We start from the raw sequence: 19,775 nt of genomic DNA, 5'->3' as shown, positions 1-19,775 counted from the left end.
GGAACTCTCTCCAGGTAAACTCCAGGTAAAACTACTACTACTACTACTACCACTACCACTAGTGAACATCGAAATGGTACCTCACTAGTATTGCACCTCACTCAGAGCCTTTATATACCCTCTGTGTCCATGTATTGTTTGTAATGGCTTGATAAAGCTCCTGGAGAGCGAAACGTTGCCACAATAAATGTCACATTAGTTGCACTTTGGAATAATTAGGGCACTATTAAAAAGGGTACTGAAGGAGCTGAGACACCTGGTCCATCAGAGGAGTACCAAAGGAGCTGAAGGAGACGGACATTCTTACATCCCAAAACTGAGCAGCAACTTAGAATCCTCAGTAAAGTTATTCTGAATAACAAATTTCAGAGGCCTGAAAATTCATTGTGGGGAAATGGTCTCTATAAATAGACAGGAAGATCTATTATGTACCGAGAAGGATGTCTGCTGCATACCAGAAGAAATTTCGACTGCTGGATGGAGCAGAGTAAAAGTTGTGCGACTTTCTACTCAGACCGGTAAGCTGATAGTTGTATTGTGAACCGGTAGATGTTCACCTGCTGTCACCGTCACACCTGTGTTGGTAGACACCAGTGTCTGCTAGACGCCAGAATGTCTACTAGACACCAGCATGTCTAAGCCTGTTTCTTTCGTGTAAATTACACAGACTAACACCTAAAAAAAAACAGTCAAAGTTACTGATTTCTCGATTCACGAATTTTTTTTTTGGTTATGTTGGGTTAAAGTTAAGCCAGATTGTCCAGTATCGATAAAAATTGCCCAGTTATAGGTTACCAAAACGGTAATAAATAAAATATAAGATAAGGGGTTTTGAAAAAGATCTGACGTGCACACAGAAAACGGAGATCCGCTTGACGTTTTCAGTCATCCACTTAACTATCTTAGCAAAAAGTGAAAATCACAAACTTTCACGTCAAGTGAATTTGTTTATACGTCGGTGGTCTCCCACTGAGGCAGGGTGACCCATAAAGAAAGAAAATCCCCAATAAGCGAATATGTTAATCATTCAACACTTTCACCACTCAATACACAATCACTGTCTTCGCAGAGACGCTCAGATACGACTATTTAGATGTCCCTCCAAACTGCCAATATCCCAAACCCCTCCTTTAAAGTGCAGGAATTATGCTTCCCATTTCCAGGACTCAAGTCCGGCTAACCGGTTTCCCCGAGTCCCTTCACAAAATATTACCTGCTCACACTTCAACAGCTCGTCAGGTCCCAATAACCATTCGTCTCCATTCACTCCTAACACGCTCACACACATATATATGACTTAAATAATACATTTAAGCTGACCTATTATTAGAATTTGGCTTAAAATAAATTCGTTAGGTTAGGCTAGGTTACGTTAGGTTAGGTTACGTTAGGTCTAGTGGGTAACGCGACGGGCTGGAGTTTTGAGACTATGACCGCGGGTTCAATCCCGGCCGGGGGTATGGTTTGTTTGCAATCGTGTCATTACGATTTCGTGAGTCAGTTAGGTTACGTTAGGTTAGGTCACATTAGGTTAGGTTAGATTAGGTTAGGTTAGATTAGGTTAGATTAGGTTAGGTTAGATTAGGTTAGGTTAGATTAGGTTAGGTTAGGTTAGATTAGGTTAGGTTAGATTAGGTTAGGTTAGATTAGGTTAGGTTAGGTTAGATCAGTTTAGGTTACGTTAGATGAAGTGTGTAAATTAGGTTAGGTCAGGTGAAGTGTGTAAATTAGGTTAGGTGAAGTGTGTAAATTAGGTTAGGTTAGGTCAGGTTAGGTGAAGTGTGTAAATTAGGTTAGGCTAGGTTAGGTTAGGTCAGGTTTGGTTAGGTGAAGTGTGTAAATTAGGTTAGGTTAGGCTAGGTTAGGTGAAGTGTGTAAATTAGGTTAGGTTAGGCTAGGTTAGGTCAGGTTAGGTTAGGTGAAGTGTGTAAATTAGGTTAGGTTAGGCTAGGTGAAGTGTGTAAATTAGGTTAGGTTAGGCTAGTTGAAGTGTGTAAATTAGGTTAGGTGAAGTGTGTAAATTAGGTTAGGTGAAGTGTGTAAATTAGGTTAGGTGAAGTGTGTAAATTAGGTTAGGCTAGGTGAAGTGTGTAAATTAGGTTAGGTTAGGCTAGTTGAAGTGTGTAAATTAGGTTAGGTGAAGTGTGTAAATTAGGTTAGGTGAAGTGTGTAAATTAGGTTAGGTGAAGTGTGTAAATTAGGTTAGGTGAAGTGTGTAAATTAGCTTTGGTCCAAAATTGTTTATTGAAACCATTTTCCATTAAAAAAAATTATCTATCTGCAAAAGAAAATATAAACAAATTACAATTTTTAAAGTAGTTCGGCCTAATTAACCAGTTCGGTTAATTATGTTAATTATATTATATTAATTATTTAATAAATTATTTAATAAATGTATGGAAGAGGGTAAGGTACCTAGGGATTGGCAGAGAGCATGCATAGTTCCTTTGTATAAAGGCAAAGGGGATAAAAGAGAGTGCAAAAATTATAGGGGGATAAGTCTGTTGAGTATACCTGGTAAAGTGTATGGTAGAGTTATTATTGAAATAATTAAGAGTAAGACGGAGAATAGGATAGCAGATGAACAAGGAGGCTTTAGGAAAGGTAGGGGGTGTGTGGACCAGGTGTTTACAGTGAAACATATAAGTGAACAGTATTTAGATAAGGCTAAAGAGGTCTTTGTGGCATTTATGGATTTGGAAAAGGCGTATGACAGGGTGGATAGGGAACCAATGTGGCAGACGTTGCAAGTGTATGGTGTAGGAGGTAGGTTACTGAAAGCAGTGAAGAGTTTTTACGAGGATAGTGAGGCTCAAGTTAGAGTATGTAGGAAAGATGGAAATTATTTCCCAGTAAAAGTAGGCCTTAGACAAGGATGTGTGATGTCACCGTGGTTGTTTAATATATTTATAGATGGGGTTGTAAGAGAAGTAAATGCGAGGGTCTTGGCAAGAGGCGTGGAGTTAAAAGATAAAGAATCACACACAAAGTGGGAGTTGTCACAGCTGCTCTTTGCTGATGACACTGTGCTCTTGGGAGATTCTGAAGAGAAGTTGCAGAGATTGGTGGATGAATTTGGTAGGGTGTGCAAAAGAAGAAAATTAAAGGTGAATACAGGAAAGAGTAAGGTTATGAGGATAACAAAAAGATTAGGTGATGAAAGATTGAATATCAGATTGGAGGGAGAGAGTATGGAGGAGGTGAATGTATTCAGATATTTGGGAGTGGACGTGTCAGCGGATGGGTCTATGAAAGATGAGGTGAATCATAGAATTGATGAGGGGAAAAGAGCGAGTGGTGCACTTAGGAGTCTGTGGAGACAAAGAACTTTGTCCTTGGAGGCAAAGAGGGGAATGTATGAGAGTATAGTTTTACCAACGCTCTTATATGGGTGTGAAGCATGGGTGATGAATGTTGCAGCGAGGAGAAGGCTGGAGGCAGTGGAGATGTCATGTCTGAGGGCAATGTGTGGTGTGAATATAATGCAGAGAATTCGTAGTTTGGAAGTTAGGAGGTGCGGGATTACCAAAACTGTTGTCCAGAGGGCTGAGGAAGGGTTGTTGAGGTGGTTCGGACATGTAGAGAGAATGGAGCGAAACAGAATGACTTCAAGAGTGTATCAGTCTGTAGTGGAAGGAAGGCGGGGTAGGGGTCGGCCTAGGAAAGGTTGGAGGGAGGGGGTAAAGGAGGTTTTGTGTGCGAGGGGCTTGGACTTCCAGCAGGCATGCGTGAGCGTGTTTGATAGGAGTGAATGGAGACAAATGGTTTTTAATACTTGACGTGCTGTTGGAGTGTGAGCAAAGTAACATTTATAAAGGGGTTCAGGGAAACCGGCAGGCCGGACTTGAGTCCTGGAGATGGGAAGTACAGTGCCTGCACTCTGAAGGAGGGGTGTTAATGTTGCAGTTTAAAAACTGTAGTGTAAAGAACCCTTCTGGCAAGACAGTGATGGAGTGAATGATGGTGAAAGTTTTTCTTTTTCGGGCCACCCTGCCTTGGTGGGAATCGGCCAGTGTGATAATAAAAAAAATAATTATATTATATTAACCAGTTCGGTTAACTATATTTTAAATATATTAATGCAACAGAAAAAAATATTAAGAACAAATTAGAATAAACTGCATAAAGTCACGCAATAAAAAAAATAGATATTTGCTCCCAGAAAAACGTAAATAAAGAGACTGCTGCCAGACGTAGGAGGAGCACAAGGGCGGTGTCCCTGTGATGAAGAACAGTTTTCTTGTTATATCTGGGCGGGAGAACAAGCAGAACTGGTAGTTAATAACTTGAGTGAAAGTGTAGTCGTTGCAGCGGGGTGTTGTCTGTATAGTGAGACAGGGTTACAATGGTGCTAATAAAGTGTCTTTTATAGAGCGTGGAGGGTATATAGGTGAGGGTGAGAGAGAGAGAGAGAGAGAGAGAGAGAGAGAGAGAGAGAGAGAGAGAGAGAGAGAGAGAGAGAGAGAGAGATTGCCGAGATGTGCAGACCAGCTAGCAGCACCTCTAACTCGCATCTTTCAGCACTGCCTAGTACAGTGTAAATGGCCCTCTCTATGGAAAGAGGCAAATGTAGTCCCTGTTCACAAAAAGAAGAGCAGAGCAGAAATCAGCAACTACAGACCAGTGTCACTCCTGTCAATCACTGGTAAGATCCTTGAGACAATAATCTCAAGACAAATGACAGAGTTTTTTGACTACCACTCACTACTTTGTGATCGTCAATATGGCTTCAGGAAAGGTTACTCTGCTGCTGATCTGTTGTTAAACCTCTCCACTAAGTGGCACCAGTCACTGGATGAATCCAAAGTCAGCTGTGTGGTAGCACTGGACATTGCTGGCGCTTTCGACCGGGTGTGGCACCAGGGCCTCTTAGCAAAACTTCAAGCACTGGGAATTGCAGGCTCTACGCTATGTCTCCTCAGTGATTACCTTCATGGCAGATCTCTAAGTGTAGTTCTCAATGGAACGGAATCAGCAAGACATCCTATTGGGGCAAGTGTTCCACAAGGAAGCGTGCTGGGACCATTGCTATGGAATGTCTACTTCAACGACCTTCATCTCATCCCAGAATCACATGCATATGCAGACGACTGCACACTGACATTCACTTATCCAAGAGAAGAAATGCCAGCTGCTCTAAGCTACATCAATCACCAGCTGAGAGCTATATCAGCTTGGGGAAATAGATGACAAGTAATATTTGCACCTGAGAAAACGCAAATGATGATCGTCTCTAGGCACCATAATGGAAATGCTGGTGCAGTAGTAAGGATGAATGGGAGGGTGTTGGCACCTGGAGAAGTTGATATCCTTGGGGTGAAATTTGACTCCAAACTAACCATGAAGAACCATGTTCTAAATCTTGCAAACAAGGCAGCCAGGAAGCTTACAGCACTTCGCCGTATCTCGCATCTACTTGACAGTAGGGGTTGCAAGATTCTGTAGAGGCACAAGTACACTCACACCTTGAGTATGCTCCACTTTCTTGGTTTGCCTGCCCCCCCCCCTCTCATCTGCGACTGCTTGACAGTAGAAAACAGAGCAAGACGTCTCATCTCTCGCCTGGACCCATCCTGGATAGATCTGTCATTTCAGCAGAGCCTTCAACATAGGAGGGATGTGGGTGGCCTTACTGTTATGTACAAGGCCACTATTGTCAAAGCACCACACTTGGATCCACTTCGAGGACAGCGTGAAACAAGCTTTTATGCCACAAGACGGGCAGAAAGCAGCAACTTCACTCTGGCTGTACCCTTCTCCAGAACTTCACTCCATCTCAGATCCTATATACCCAGGATGACTCGAGTATGGAACACATTCGTACAGCATAATGATGTCAACGCGATAAAGTCAGTTGATCAAATGAAAATGCTGGCCCACAGATGGCTCCAACTTCATCCTGTTCCCTACTTGTATGTCTCATAACAATAAAAATGCTTTCAAATGAGCTGATGTAGGTAACAGCTCTTAGCTTGCCAATAAAGTTAGGAATCCTTAACCTGTAAATAGCTTGTCAATAAAGCTAGGGATCCTTAACCTTGTCAAACCCTGTGTAAAAGAGAGAGAGAGAGAGTTGTGTGTATGGGGCATAGGGTTTGTGGCTGTGTATACGTTTATGTGAGAAAGAGAGTCGTGTGTATGCGAGAGTTTTCTGTGTGTGTGTGTGTGTGTGTGTGTGTGTGTGTGTGTGTGTGTGTGTGTGTGTGTGTGTGTGTGTGTGTGTGTGCGCGCGCTTGCGCGCGCGCGCACTCGCCTAATTGTAATCATCTAATTGTGGTTGCAAGGGTCAAGACTCAACTCCTGGCCCCGCCTCTTCACTGATCGCTACTAGGTCCTCTCTCTCTCTCTCTCTCTCTCTCTCTCTCTCTCTCTCTCTCTCTCTCTCTCTCTCTGCTCCCTGAGCTTCGTCATACCTCGTCTTAAAGCTATGTATGGTTCCTGCCTCCATGTTTGTGTGTGTCTGTGTTTGAGAGCGAGCGAGCGAGAGAGAGAGAGAGAGAGAGAGAGAGAGAGAGAGAGGTGTGGGGGAGGAGGGGAAGAAATAGGTATTATCAGAGGAATCTACCCATGAGACCAAAGTAAAGATGCTGGGGGCAGAGAGATGAATAAATGAGCAACAAGAAAATTATAGAGTAAGGGTCTCAAATGTAGATATGTTAAGCAACAATAGTGAAGCTATAAAAGAGAAGGGTAAGAAAACATTGATGTAGCAACTATAACGGAGAGAAAACTCTCAATGATGATAGCCAATCCGGTATTCCCAGAGCGCTACCAAACAATAGGGAAAAAAGATAACCAAACGAGGGAGAGTATTTATTCAGAAATCACTGGAGTTTTGAGGCACTAGGAAACTTGAAAGGGGGAGAGTTCAGGCACTAGGAAACTTGAAAGGGGGAGAGTTCAGGCACTAGGAAATTTGAAAGGGGGAGAGTTCAGGCACTAGGAAACATGAAAGGGGGAGAGTTCAAGCACTAGGAAACTCGAAAGTGAGAGAGTTCAAGCACTAGGAAACTTGAAAGTGAGAGAGTTCAAGCACTAGGAAACTTGAAAGGGGGAGAGTTCAGGCACTAGGAAACATGAAAGGGGGAGAGTTCAGGCACTAGGAAACTTGAAAGGGGGAGAGTTCAGGCACTAGGAAACTTGAAAGGGGGAGAGTTCAGGCACTAGGAAACATGAAAGGGGGAGAGTTCAGGCACTAGGAAACATGAAAGGGGGAGAGTTCAGGCACTAGGAAACATGAAAGGGGGAGAGTTCAGGCACTAGGAAACATGAAAGGGGGAGAGTTCAGGCACTAGGAAACTTGAAATGGGGAGAGTTCAAGCACTAGGAAACTTGAAAGGGGGAGAGTTCAGGCACTAGGAAACTTGAAAGGGGGAGAGTTCAGGCACTAGGAAACATGAAAGGGGGAGAGTTCAGGCACTAGGAAACATGAAAGGGGGAGAGTTCAGGCACTAGGAAACATGAAAGGGGGAGAGTTCAGGCACTAGGAAACATGAAAGGGGGAGAAGTCAGAGACTATATAACCGGTACTGAAGTGTCCAGAGAGACGATAGTAATAGTAGTAATATATTACCCACCAACAAAGGAAAACACCAGGAGAATGATTCACGTACTGACAATGATTCACGTACTGACTGATTCACGTACTGACAATGATTCACGTACTGACAATGATTCACGTACTGACAATGATTCACGTACTGACAATGATTCACGTACTGACAATGATTCACGTACTGACAATGATTCACGTACCGGCAATGATTCACGTACCGGCAATGATTCACGTACTGGCAACACTTAGTGAGAGGCAACTTTAGCCACAAGGAGACTGCGTCGAAAATAGTATTGATAATTAAGACACTCGAATCGCTCCCGATCATTAAGCTGAACTCTTCTCCAGGCTGAGGGACTGACCACCTCAAATACTATTTCTCCAAGGTTGATGGACTGATTACATGTCACTACTACACCTGCTGCCTCTGCATTTGACTGAAGAAACCTGTGTAGGCGAAACGTTTCAACAATAAAGATATCCAACTGTTGACGGTGGCCCGTGGCCTGGTGGCAAAAGCTCTCGCTTCACACGGTGAGGTGTCCGGGTTCGATTCCAGGGGAGAGTTGAAACATTAGGGGTGTTTCCTTACACCTGTTCTCTATATTCATCCATCAGTATAAAATTGGTAATTGGGTGTTAGTCGACTGGTGTGGGTCGCATCCTGGGATAAAACTTACCTAATTTGCCTGACAAGTGGCTTTCTATATAGTAGTATGTCATTGATGTCAGCTAGGCCTGTATATCTTGTACATGTACTTATAGAAATAAATCTGTTATTATTATAATTATTATTAACAACAAGGAGACAGACTTTAAATCTGGGACCCTTATGAAGGACTATTAACATGAAAGCGAAATTTGACACAGTTAAGACCTTTCTCAGTCAACATGTGAAGAAAACACCGAGAATGATGGGAGGAGGTGAACCAGCGAGACTAGATGTGGTTTTCACACAAAATGAATATGACGAAGAACAAGAAGGCACAATACCGTGACTGGAACAATACACAAATAACTCGCACATTGGAGAGAGGATCTTACAACGACGTTTCGGTCCGACTGGCCATTTACAGAAAAGAGAGAAGGAGCTCCTCTCTCTCCTGTGTACGGGTTACTGAATATGACAACGCAGAAACTAATGGGGAAGCATTAAGAACCATTGATTATGGAGTTCTAAGCTTTGAGAATTTATTGGAAAGTTGAGTGGAGAAAGGGGAGAAGAAAGTACCTCGACAAAACTTATGAAGATCAAAACGATGCCACAAAGTGTCACATTAGTTGCATCTGTGTCCATTTATCTAACAGGCACTAAGACTACAACAAACGGCGGATAAAGACAAAAAAAAGAGACTAGACATGTTTACACGGGTTATGAGAGAAGGGGTAACACAAGTACGTAACCCAGTAGCAGGCGGGGCCAGGAGCTATGTATCGACCCACACAAATACAAACAGGTGCGTACAGACACACCCACATACACAAACAGGATCCGTACATAGTTTTAAGATGAGACACGGTAAGTTTTTTTTTTTAGCAGAGTGGACCTAGTAGCGTCGAGGAGGGGTCAGGAGCTATGACACGACCCCTGCAACCACACACAAGTACACACCCACACAAGAACATGACCCAACACAGCCTCACAAAGAAAATAAAAACACCCCCCAATCATCGTCTCTCCTCAGACAGTAACAAATGACACACTGAGGGCAATTACCCGAACAAAGACGGTAAAAAAAAGCAATAACAAATCTAACCACTGAAAGGTCAGACAATAATCATTAATAATCACCTGATAATTTCTTTATTTTCAGAAATAATTGCAAAATCATGGTGGAATTGATGATTATAGAAGAAGAAAAATAAGAAAAATGTGTGTGTCAGTGTAGCCACATTCCACAGTTGCCTAGGTACCTTAAAAGGTGTATACACCCTATTATCGAGGTCAGGGTAACTAGACTGCGCTACCTGGTCACAGTGGAGGAAGAGCGGGAAGAAGATAAATAAAGGAAGAGAGAGAGAAAGAGAAGAGGACAGAGGAAAAGAAGAATATGGACAAGAGAGCAGAGCACTTGAAGTCCATACCGAGGCTATCACACGAAAATTATAAGAGGAAGAAGATTAAGAGGGGAAGAAGATAGAAGCCTCTAACACGGGGGTTCCCAACCTGTTCTACGCCTCTCACCCCTAGGGAATGTTTGATTAAAGTTGCATCACCTATCAAAGTGATATCACCTTTGATGATGAAGTCAAATTTCTATTGGTGAAGGAAACGGAATTAGACTTTTATTAGGACTTTGTCGCACCTCTTATGAAATACCATCTCACACCCCTGGTTGGATATCCCTACTCTAATACCATCTCACACCCCTGGTTGGATATCCCTACTCTAATACCATCTCCCACCCTTGGTTGGAGACCCCTACTCTAATACCATCTCCCACCCCTGGTTGGAGACCCCTACTCTAATACCATCTCACACCCCTGGTTGGAGACCCCTACTCTAATACCATCTCCCACCCCTGGTTGGAGACCCCTACTCTAATACCATCTCTCACCCATGGTTGGAGACCCCTACTCTAATACCATCTCCCACCCCTGGTTGGAGACCCCTACTCTAATACCATCTCCCACCCCTGGTTGGAGACCCCTACTCTAATACCATCTCCAAAACAGCACCAATTACTATATCAACTTAAGCTCTAGTATTAACCCCCACGCTTTAATTTACAAACTCCTAGTGTTAATATTAGTAGTAGTAATAGTAGCAGGAATAGTTAAGTAGTGCTATAAGTATAGTTTTAGTAGATCTAGCAGAAATGTTAGTGTTAGTAATAGTGAAGTAGTTTTACTAGCAGTAATAGAATAAGTAGGAATAGGTGGAGAGAGAATTTAAGTGAGCCACAATAGTAGTAGTAATAGTATTAGTAGCAATAGTATTAGTAGCAATAGTATTAGTAGCAATAGTAGCAATAGTAGTAGTAGCAATAGTAGTAGTAGCAATAGTAGTAGTAACAATAGTAGTAGCAATAGTAGCAGTAGCAATAGTAGCAGTAGCAATAGTAGCAGTAGCAATAGTAGCAGCAATAATAGTAGCAGCAATAGTAGTACTAGCAATAGTACTAGCAATAGTAGTACTAGCAATAGTAGTACTAGCAATAGTAGTACTAGCAATAGTAGTACTAGCAATAGTAGTACTAGCAATAGTAGTAGTAGCAATAATAGTAATAGCAGCAATAGCAGTACTAATAGCAGCAATAAATAACAGTAGCAATAGCAGTAGCAGAATTAGGAGAGGAAGATGTGGTGGAGAGAGAATTTATTAAGAGACTCCCATCCATCATAAGAAGGTCAGTGATAACCACTAGTCTATAGTACTCTGACCTTTACCTCAGATGTCTGGTCTATCGTAGACCTGACCTACACCTCCCTGTAGTCTATATCGTAGACCTGGCCGACACCTCTCTGTAGTCTATATCGTAGACCTGATCTACATCTCCCTGTAGTCTGTATCGCAGACCTGGCCGACACCTCTCTGTAGTCTATATCGTAGACCTGATCTACATCTCCCTGTAGTCTGTATCGTAGCCCTGACCAACACCTCCCTGTAGTCTGTATCGTAGACCTGACCGACACGTCTCTGTAGTCTGTATAGTAGACCTAATCTACACCTCTCTGATTCCTGTACTGTAGCCTACCTAACTTACACCTCCCTGCTACAGTACCAATCGAGGGCCTGATTTCCACAGCTCACAGGAAATACCTCAAGGCTCAGTGGACAGTTCCAGAGGAGGTAGTTGACTAGAGAGGTCGTGATGACCTCTAGGAAGGAGGGAGTCCAACTTAGTTGAAATACCTCCCCTATAACTAACGTGCTCCCAGTTAACTTACGTTAGCATGCCTGGAACATACTAACGTATGTTAGTATTTTGTAGGTAAATAATGCTTATTTCTGAAGTTTCTTAGTCTAAATACCGTGGTTGGAACAATTCACAAGTAGCCTACAGTGGCGTGGCTGTAACAATTCATAATTAGCTCACGATACCGTGGCTGGAACATTTCATAAGCAGCCCACAATACGTGACTGGAACATTTTGCAGATAACCCATATGACTAAGGAAAAACTAGACGTCTAATTTCGTTCTAGAGAGAAACGTCTTTTCTAGCTGCTGGATGACCCAGACGAAGAGTAGCATTAAGTTTCCCATTCGCTGTTAATACGTTATGAATACCATGCATCATCCTCTACCCTAGAGCTCAAGCCCCGTTATCGCGCCGTCACCAAGCCTAGTTTTAAATAACCCAAGCGGGTTTAGCGCATCTTGCAAAGGCAAACCACGGTACAGGGGAGTTAGATCCATGGCAAGAGTCATGAAGCTCCAGGCAAGTAGTTTACGCACTGGCCTGGAGTTTTAAGACTCGCCATGAGTTCTAACCCCACCTGTATCATGATTTGTCTGCAGTCGTGTTATTTCGATTTCGCGAGTCTTGCAAAGGCATTACAGGTGCGAGAAATTAGTTTAAAAGAATTTAGGGTATCAATTTCAGTAGTGGAATTTTCTTCTATGTGGCGAGATTTTATCAGAGGGCATTTTAGAGGTTACACTCAGGTGTGATTTTCTGGGGGGACGTAGGGGGGTAATCCAAAATGCCCTCCGGGAAAAAAAGCACCATGCAGAAGAAAATCTTGGTAATATGTATACAGAAAAATCTGAAAGGGCATATTGCTTAATGTATTTATTAAACAGGTGTTAAGAGGTATGAGGTTTGGCAGGGAGAAGCCTTTACTGTGTCAGTATTTATCTTTAAGATTTTTTATATATTGAGTGTAGGGGTGTTGCTGTTCGGAGGTTCATTTGAACGGTGATAGCACAATTCTGATAAGACAGCGATTAACTGAATGACTGTGAATGTGTTTCCTCTATCGTGGGTCGCTCCTTCAGTGGAAGACGGCTAGTGTGTTAGAGGAAAAGAAAAAGCCTTTTCTTATATATAAAAAAAGGCTCTCCTAAGAGTTAAATGTCACAATACATGCATCGCTGTTGTCATTCCGGCCAGCAATGGCCAGGTCAAGACTATCTATTCCTGTCTCAAAGGTCGGAGGATCGAACATCCAGCATTTCTCATCCAGCACTACGCCCTCCACTATAAGAAAAAGGCCTAGAAGATAAGGCCACAGTGCACTGGAAACTTAATATCACTGGAGAATGTCACGTACAGAGACGGACGCCCTCACAACGCTCCCGACCTATCAAGAGGTCATCTTGGCACTGAGTTCTTGATTCTACTGCCAGGCGATCACTTACCCTCGGTATAGTTAAGATTCCCTAGGACGGGTCCTGGCACGGGTCTTCTCCATGTGGTAACCCGGTACAGCAGCCCCTCACCGTCTTTTACCTTGGTAGATTATCTACGATATTTTTATCAACACATCGGCCGTTTCTCACCAAAGCAGAGTGACCCTAAAAAAGATGAAACACTTTCATCATCATTCACTCCTTCACTGTCTTGCCAGAGGTGCGCCTACACTAACGTTATAAAACTGCAACCTATCAATACCCCTCCCCCAGAGTGCAGACACTGTGCTTCCCAATAAATAACTGGCAAGCGACAAGTCCTCGGATATTCATGTCTTGCATGTCTAATTCATGTCTTGTATGTCTAATTCCTCATCTTTGGTGCTGTCGCCCAATTTTTCCGGAAATAAGAGCAATTTTTTGGAGATTAATAAATTGAGATAGCCTAGGTAATGAATGGATCTGACATTTAATACAGAACAGAGTTATTTACAGGGAAGTTGGAGATTTTGGGACGATAAAGGAATTATTTTGACGAACTGTTACATTGTACGGTATGCTGTTATTGTGACGATACGTAGACCGAGGGATAAGCACGTCACAGAACACGTGTTGCTACACTCGTCAGGGGAAAAAAATTACCCGACATAAGGGGTCTTTCTGCATATGAAGACGATTTTTGGGAGGGTCGTCCCATGGCAGAGGCGGTGACTGCGGTTGGCCGAGGTCTACTAAAGACTCTTCAGTCCGGTTTCCAAATAATGAAATTGTAATGATCATTACGTAACAGTTTCTTGACTTAACATGTTTAGTAGTCAACAGTAATTAATATTGAAATGAGGAGAGGAAAAAGGGTAAAAGGGGATGGGAACGAGAGGAACAGCAACAGTGAAATGAAAGAATACGAAAGTAAAGGAACTTGATGTTTATCTCTGGTCAAGATGATTGATGACCTTGGTATAAAGACATCACAGAGTGAAATGTTTAGTGTTGAGGGATGTGAATAAACTGTTTATAAAACTGACAAGTTGATCAATGAGACTTTTGCAACATTCGAGTATCATTATTCGGTAAACGTTTCGTTATCCAGTGGCTTCTTTAGTCAAAGAAAGATGGAAAATGAGGAGTTTGAGGTAATTAGAAGGTCCCCAGTCCCTCAGATGTGGGACTCGGTACGTTATAATTAACAGACTGCAACAAATGGCTCACTCGCTAAATGGCTCGCGCTGTAGGCGATCGGGAATTTCAGCCACTTAACCTCAGCCATAATAAAAGCCTTATATTAGGCAACTGCCAGCAACCCCCCCTGGCTGTGGGCCGCACGTCCAGCCCCGGCTGATCCATCACCGCCTTGCCAATCAGAGTCAGTGATCTGAGTGACCGAACAGACGAGACTAACACGATACGTCTCGTTTTTTCCCCTATATTTTGTCTGTATATTAAGCAACAATAGTCCGAGAAACTCCGCCATGATTTCATAACAAAGATTAAAGTTTTGCTTGTAAATTGATTGTAGGTCAAAAACCAGAACCAGTGCAAAAAAAACTGTAAACGGCTTGTAAATTAAGTTTCACTACTCCAGATTACAGTGTCATGCCCAAATGTAACTTATTTTTTTACACGAGATACATGCGAGTGATATTAATATTTACCAAAACAAATGTAACTGTTCCAATTATGTTAATCTGTGCAGTTAATAAGACCAGAAAGTGTGTGTTTTAGCAATAAACAGACGGAGGATCGAACCTGTACCACGCCTTGTGCTGAATGACCCATGCGGGTGTATAGCTTCATACACACATACATATATGTCGTGCCAAATAGGTAAAACTTGCGAGTTTGGCTTAAATAGCAACGCTCTTCTTGCCGAATAAGGCAAGCGAAAATTTGTGTATGCAATAATTTCGCAAAAATCATTCTGAACCTAACGAATAAATATACGTCATTGTTTATTATAAAATTATTGTAAACTAATCAAAAATATATTTAGTTGTTTAGGCTAAATTATATTGCGCTTGTTATAGTAAGGCTAGGTAAGTTTTCTAAGGTTCTTTTGGTACAAAATTTAATTTTTACATTTACATAAATGAAAAAAAATATATCTTTAAACATATAAGAATTTTTTTTATAAAGGACTTAAATTTAAACGAGTTCTTGCTAATTGACCAATTTTACCTATTCGGCACGACATTACATATTATACAGTGAGGCTCAGGTTAGAGTATGTAGGCGAGAGGGAGATTATTTCCCAGTAAAAGAAGGCTTTAGGCAGGGATGTGTGATGTCACCGTGGTTGTTCGATATATTTATAGATGAGGTTGAAAGAGAAGTGAATCCTCGGGTGTTGGCAGAGGTGTGGGATAACAAGATAAAGAATATAATATAAAGTGGGAGTTGTCACAGTTGCTTTTTGCTGATTACGCTGTACTTTTGGGAGATTCTGAAGAGAAGTTGCAGAGATTGGTGGATGAGTTTGGTAGGGTGTGTAAAAGAAGAAAATTAAAATGAATATAAGAAAGAGTAAGGTGATGAGGATAAAAAAATTAGGTGATGAAAGATTGGATATCAGATTGGAGGGAGAGAGTATGGAGGAGGTGAATGTATTCAGATATTTGGGAGTGGACGTGTCAGCAGATGTGTCTATGAAAGATGAGGTGACTCATAGAACTGATGAGGGGACAAAGGTGAGTGGTGCAGTAAGGAGTCTGTGGAAACAAAGAGCTTTGTCCATGGAAGCAAAGAGGGGAATGTATGAGAGTATAGTTATACCAACACTTTTATATGGGTGTGAAACATAGATGGTGAATGTTGCAACGAGGAGAAGGCTGGAGGCAGTGGAGATGTCATGTCTGAGGGTAATGTGTGGTGTGAATATAATGCAGAGAATTCGTAGTTTGGAAATTAGGAGGAGGTGCGGGATTACCAAAACTGTTGTCCAGAGGGCTGAGGAAGGGTTGTCGAGGTGGTTCGGACATGTAGAGAGGCTGGAACAAAACAGAATGACAGAGTATATGTATCTGTAGTGGAGGGAAGGCGGGGTAGGGGTCGGCCTAGGAAAGGTTGGAGGGAGGAGGTAAAGGAAGTTTTGTGTACGAGGGGCTTGGACTTCTAGCAAGCATGTGTGAGCGTGTTATATAGGAGCGAATGGAGACAAATTGTGTTTAAGACTTTACGTGCTGTTGGAGTGTAAGCAAGGTAACATTTATGAAGGGATTCAGGGAAACCGGCAGACCGGACTTGAGTCCTGGAGATGAGAAGTACAGTGTCTGCACTCTGAAGGAGAGGTGTTAATGTTGCAGTTTTATAACTATAGTGTAGGCATGCCTCTAGCAAGACAGTAATGGAGTAAATGATGGTGAAAGTTTTTCTTTTCTGGGCCACCCTGCCTTGGTAGGAAACGGCCGATATGTTAATAAAAACAAATACATACACATACATACACACACACACACACACACACACACACACACACACACACACACACACACACACACACACACACACACACATTATTTAGCTCACTAGTAAAGATGTTTTATATTTACCTACTTATTCCAGCCTGAGATAGATCTATTCCAGCCTTCGACAGATCTATTCCAGCCTTCGACAGATCTATTCCAGCCTTCGACAGATCTATTCCAGCCTTCGACAGATCTATTCCAGCCTTCGACAGATCTATTCCAGCCTTCGACAGATCTATTCCAGCCTTCGACAGATCTATTCCAGCCTTCGACAGATCTATTTCAGCCTTCGACAGATCTATTCAAGCCTTCGACAGATCTATTCAAGCCTTCGACAGATCTATTCAAGCCTTCGACAGATCTATTCAAGCCTTCGACAGATCTATTCAAGCCTTCGATAGATCTACTCCAGCCTTCGATAGATCTACTCCAGTCTTCGATAGATCTACTCCAGCCTTCGATAGATCTACTCCAGCCTTCGATAGATCTACTCCAGCCTTCGATAGATCTACTCCAGCCTTCGATAGATCTACTCCAGCCTTCGATAGATCTACTCCAGCCTTCGATAGATCTACTCCAGCCTTCGATAGATCTACTCCAGCCTTCGATAGATCTACTCCAGCCTTCGATAGGTCTATTCCAGCCTTCGATAGGTCTATTCCAGCCTTCGATAGGTCTATTCCAGCCTTCGATAGGTCTATTCCAGCCTTCGATAGGTCTATTTCAGATTTCGATAGGTCTATTCCAGCCTTCGAAGGATCTATTTCAGCCTTCAATAGATTATTTCAGCCTTCGATAGATCTATTTCAGCCTTCGATAGATCTATTTCAGCCTTCGATAGATCTATTCCAGCCTTCGATAGATCTATTCCAGCCTTCGATAGATCTATTCCAGCTTTCGATAGATCTATTCCAGCCTTCGATAGATCTATTCCAGCCTTCGATAGATCTATTCCAGCCTTCGATAGATCTATTCCAGCCTTCGATAGATCTATTCCAGTCTTCGATAGATCTATTCCAGTCTTCGATAGATCTATTCCAGTCTTCGATAGATCTATTCCAGTCTTCGATAGATCTATTCCAGCCATCAGTAGATCTATTCCACCCCTAATTAGATCCAATCCAACCTTCACTAGATCCGTTCCACGCCTCACTACACCCTTTTCTCACATCCTTCCAGTGCGCCCGTTGCATCAGCAGGTCACACGCCCATCCTGGAGGAAGCCACACGCCCACGCTGCACTACCTGTGTGAGTGTTGATGATGCTACTGCCTCTGGTCAGCCTTGACTGAGTGCTCACCCCAGACTCACCGCCTTATATAGCATCCACATGCCACGCCCCGCCCCTCGCACCTCCCCGATCCTGGGCACAACCAATCTACGTGTGGCAAGGACAGTTACATCATGATACGCTCCTCCCAAGAACTCCACGACAGCCAATTAACGTCTAGGAAGGACAATGACGTCATGATACACTCCTACCAAGATCTCCACGACAACCAATCAAGGTCCAGGAAGGACAGTGTCGTCATCAGTGACGTAGCCAATGTGCTGGTCACCTTGCACACGGTTCCCATAGAAGGGGGAAGATGGAAAGGAAGAGGCTAAAGTAAATGAGAAATGGGAAGGAAGAGGGAGAAAAGGAAAGAAGTGATAAGGAAGAGGGAGAAAATAGGAAGAAATGATCAGACGAATGGAATCACAAATAATGGTCCATCAGTCCATTAATTCCCAGCCAATCAGATCAACACGTGGTCTGTGCCATCTTGAGTCAAACTTCATCCTAGGCTCTTGTTCCAAGGATTTAGAACTTCTCTTCTTGGTCTCCATCTTTCTTGCCTCCTAATTCCCATGCACTTCATGGGAGTTCCCATGAATATATTAAATTATACAATGGGGACACCAGTAGTTCAAGAATGTAAGGACCTGACTGCTCTTGGGGCCACCAGGTGACTTGGACCTGACTGCTCTTGGGGCCACCAGGTGACTTGGACCTGACTGCTCTTGGGGCCACCAGGTGACTTGGACCTGACTGCTCTTGGGGCCACCAGGTGACTTGGACCTGACTGCTCTTGGGGCCACCAGGTGACTTGGACCTGACTGCTCTTGGGGCCACCAGGTGACTTGGACCTGACTGCTCTTGGGGCCACCAGGTGACTTGGACCTGACTGCTCTTGGGGCCACCAGGTGACTTGGACCTGACTGCTCTTGGGGCCACCAGGTGACTTGGACCTGACTGCTCTTGGGGCCACCAGGTGACTTGGACCTGACTGCTCTTGGGGCCACCAGGTGACTTGGACCTGACTGCTCTTGGGGCCACCAGGTGACTTGGACCTGACTGCTCTTGGGGCCACCAGGTGACTTGGACCTGACTGCTCTTGGGACCACCAGGTGACTTGGACCTGACTGCTCTTGGGGCCACCAGGTGACTTGGACCTGACTGCTCTTGGGGCCACCAGGTGACTTGGACCTGACTGCTCTTGGGGCCACCAGGTGACTTGGACCTGACTGCTCTTGGGGCCACCAGGTGACTTGGACCTGACTGCTCTTGGGGCCACCAGGTGACTTGGACCTGACTGCTCTTGGGGCCACCAGGTGACTTGGACCTGACTGCTCTTGGGGCCACCAGGTGACTTGGACCTGACTGCTCTTGGGGCCACCAGGTGACTTGGACCTGACTGCTCTTGGGGCCACCAGGTGACTTGGACCTGACTGCTCTTGGGGCCACCAGGTGACTTGGACCTGACTGCTCTTGGGCCCACCAGGTGACTTGGACCTGACTGCTCTTGGGGCCACCAGGTGACTTGGACCTGACTGCTCTTGGGGCCACCAGGTGACTTGGACCTGACTGCTCTTGGGGCCACCAGGTGACTTGGACCTGACTGCTCTTGGGGCCACCAGGTGACTTGGACCTGACCACCGTAGTCTTGAAGGAAGACTACGGTACTCTTCACCAACTCCAAGACTGAGGGACTGATTACCTCATCTTTTGGATAGAGTTCTACAGTCTTCCCATTATGTCCTTGTATTGATAAAGTCACTGGAGGGCGAAACGTCTACAAATAAAGATACCCAGTGATATTTTAGGTGAAAATGACATGTGCAATTAATGCGACATTATATTGTGACAACGTTTCGCTCTCCAACGTTTCTACCAACATTATTATTATTAGTGATATTGGGTTTCATTCAATAACTAAAGAATGTTTCGTCGTATAGGTTTCAAACCAAATTTTAACTCTGATGCGTTCCATAAAAACGATAATCTATGTTTTGATTATGGATCAGATTTGAAATTTTGAGGAAATTTAGAAAAAATCATAGAATCGAAGCATTTAGAAAAATTACCAAATAATGTCTTTTCCGATAGACTTCAAACTTTTAAAGTTGATGGGCAATGTTAAAATTAAGTTCAGCTTGCACGGTTGCCAAATTTAATAAATTGGCAGCTATGTAATAACT

General features: G+C 43.3%; 1 protein-coding gene across 7 annotated transcripts in view; it reads right to left on the bottom strand.

The window, feature by feature from the left end:
* Positions 1 to 19,775, bottom strand: part of LOC128702649 (nucleolin-like) — a 44,872-nt gene that overhangs the window by 10,368 nt on the left and 14,729 nt on the right. The window contains exon 1 of one of the 7 annotated variants that reach the window (XM_053796986.2): positions 17,559 to 17,603. The exons of 4 other annotated variants lie outside the window; for them this stretch is intronic. Coding sequence is in view for 1 of the 3 variants with exons in the window: in XM_053796984.2 (XP_053652959.1) it covers positions 17,483 to 17,506 (24 nt within the window). In the remaining 2 variants the exon portion in view is untranslated. Of the gene's footprint in view, positions 1 to 12,861; positions 13,008 to 17,482; positions 17,604 to 19,775 lie in introns of those variants that run through there. 2 more of the 7 variants (XM_053796984.2, XM_053796992.2) reach the window with 2 other exon arrangements.

This window comes from Cherax quadricarinatus, chromosome 79 (assembly GCF_038502225.1).
Source record: "Cherax quadricarinatus isolate ZL_2023a chromosome 79, ASM3850222v1, whole genome shotgun sequence".
Lineage (NCBI taxonomy): Eukaryota > Metazoa > Arthropoda > Malacostraca > Decapoda > Parastacidae > Cherax > Cherax quadricarinatus.
The sequence above is the reverse complement of the archived record's forward strand: the minus strand, read 5'-3'. Positions and strand labels throughout refer to the sequence as shown.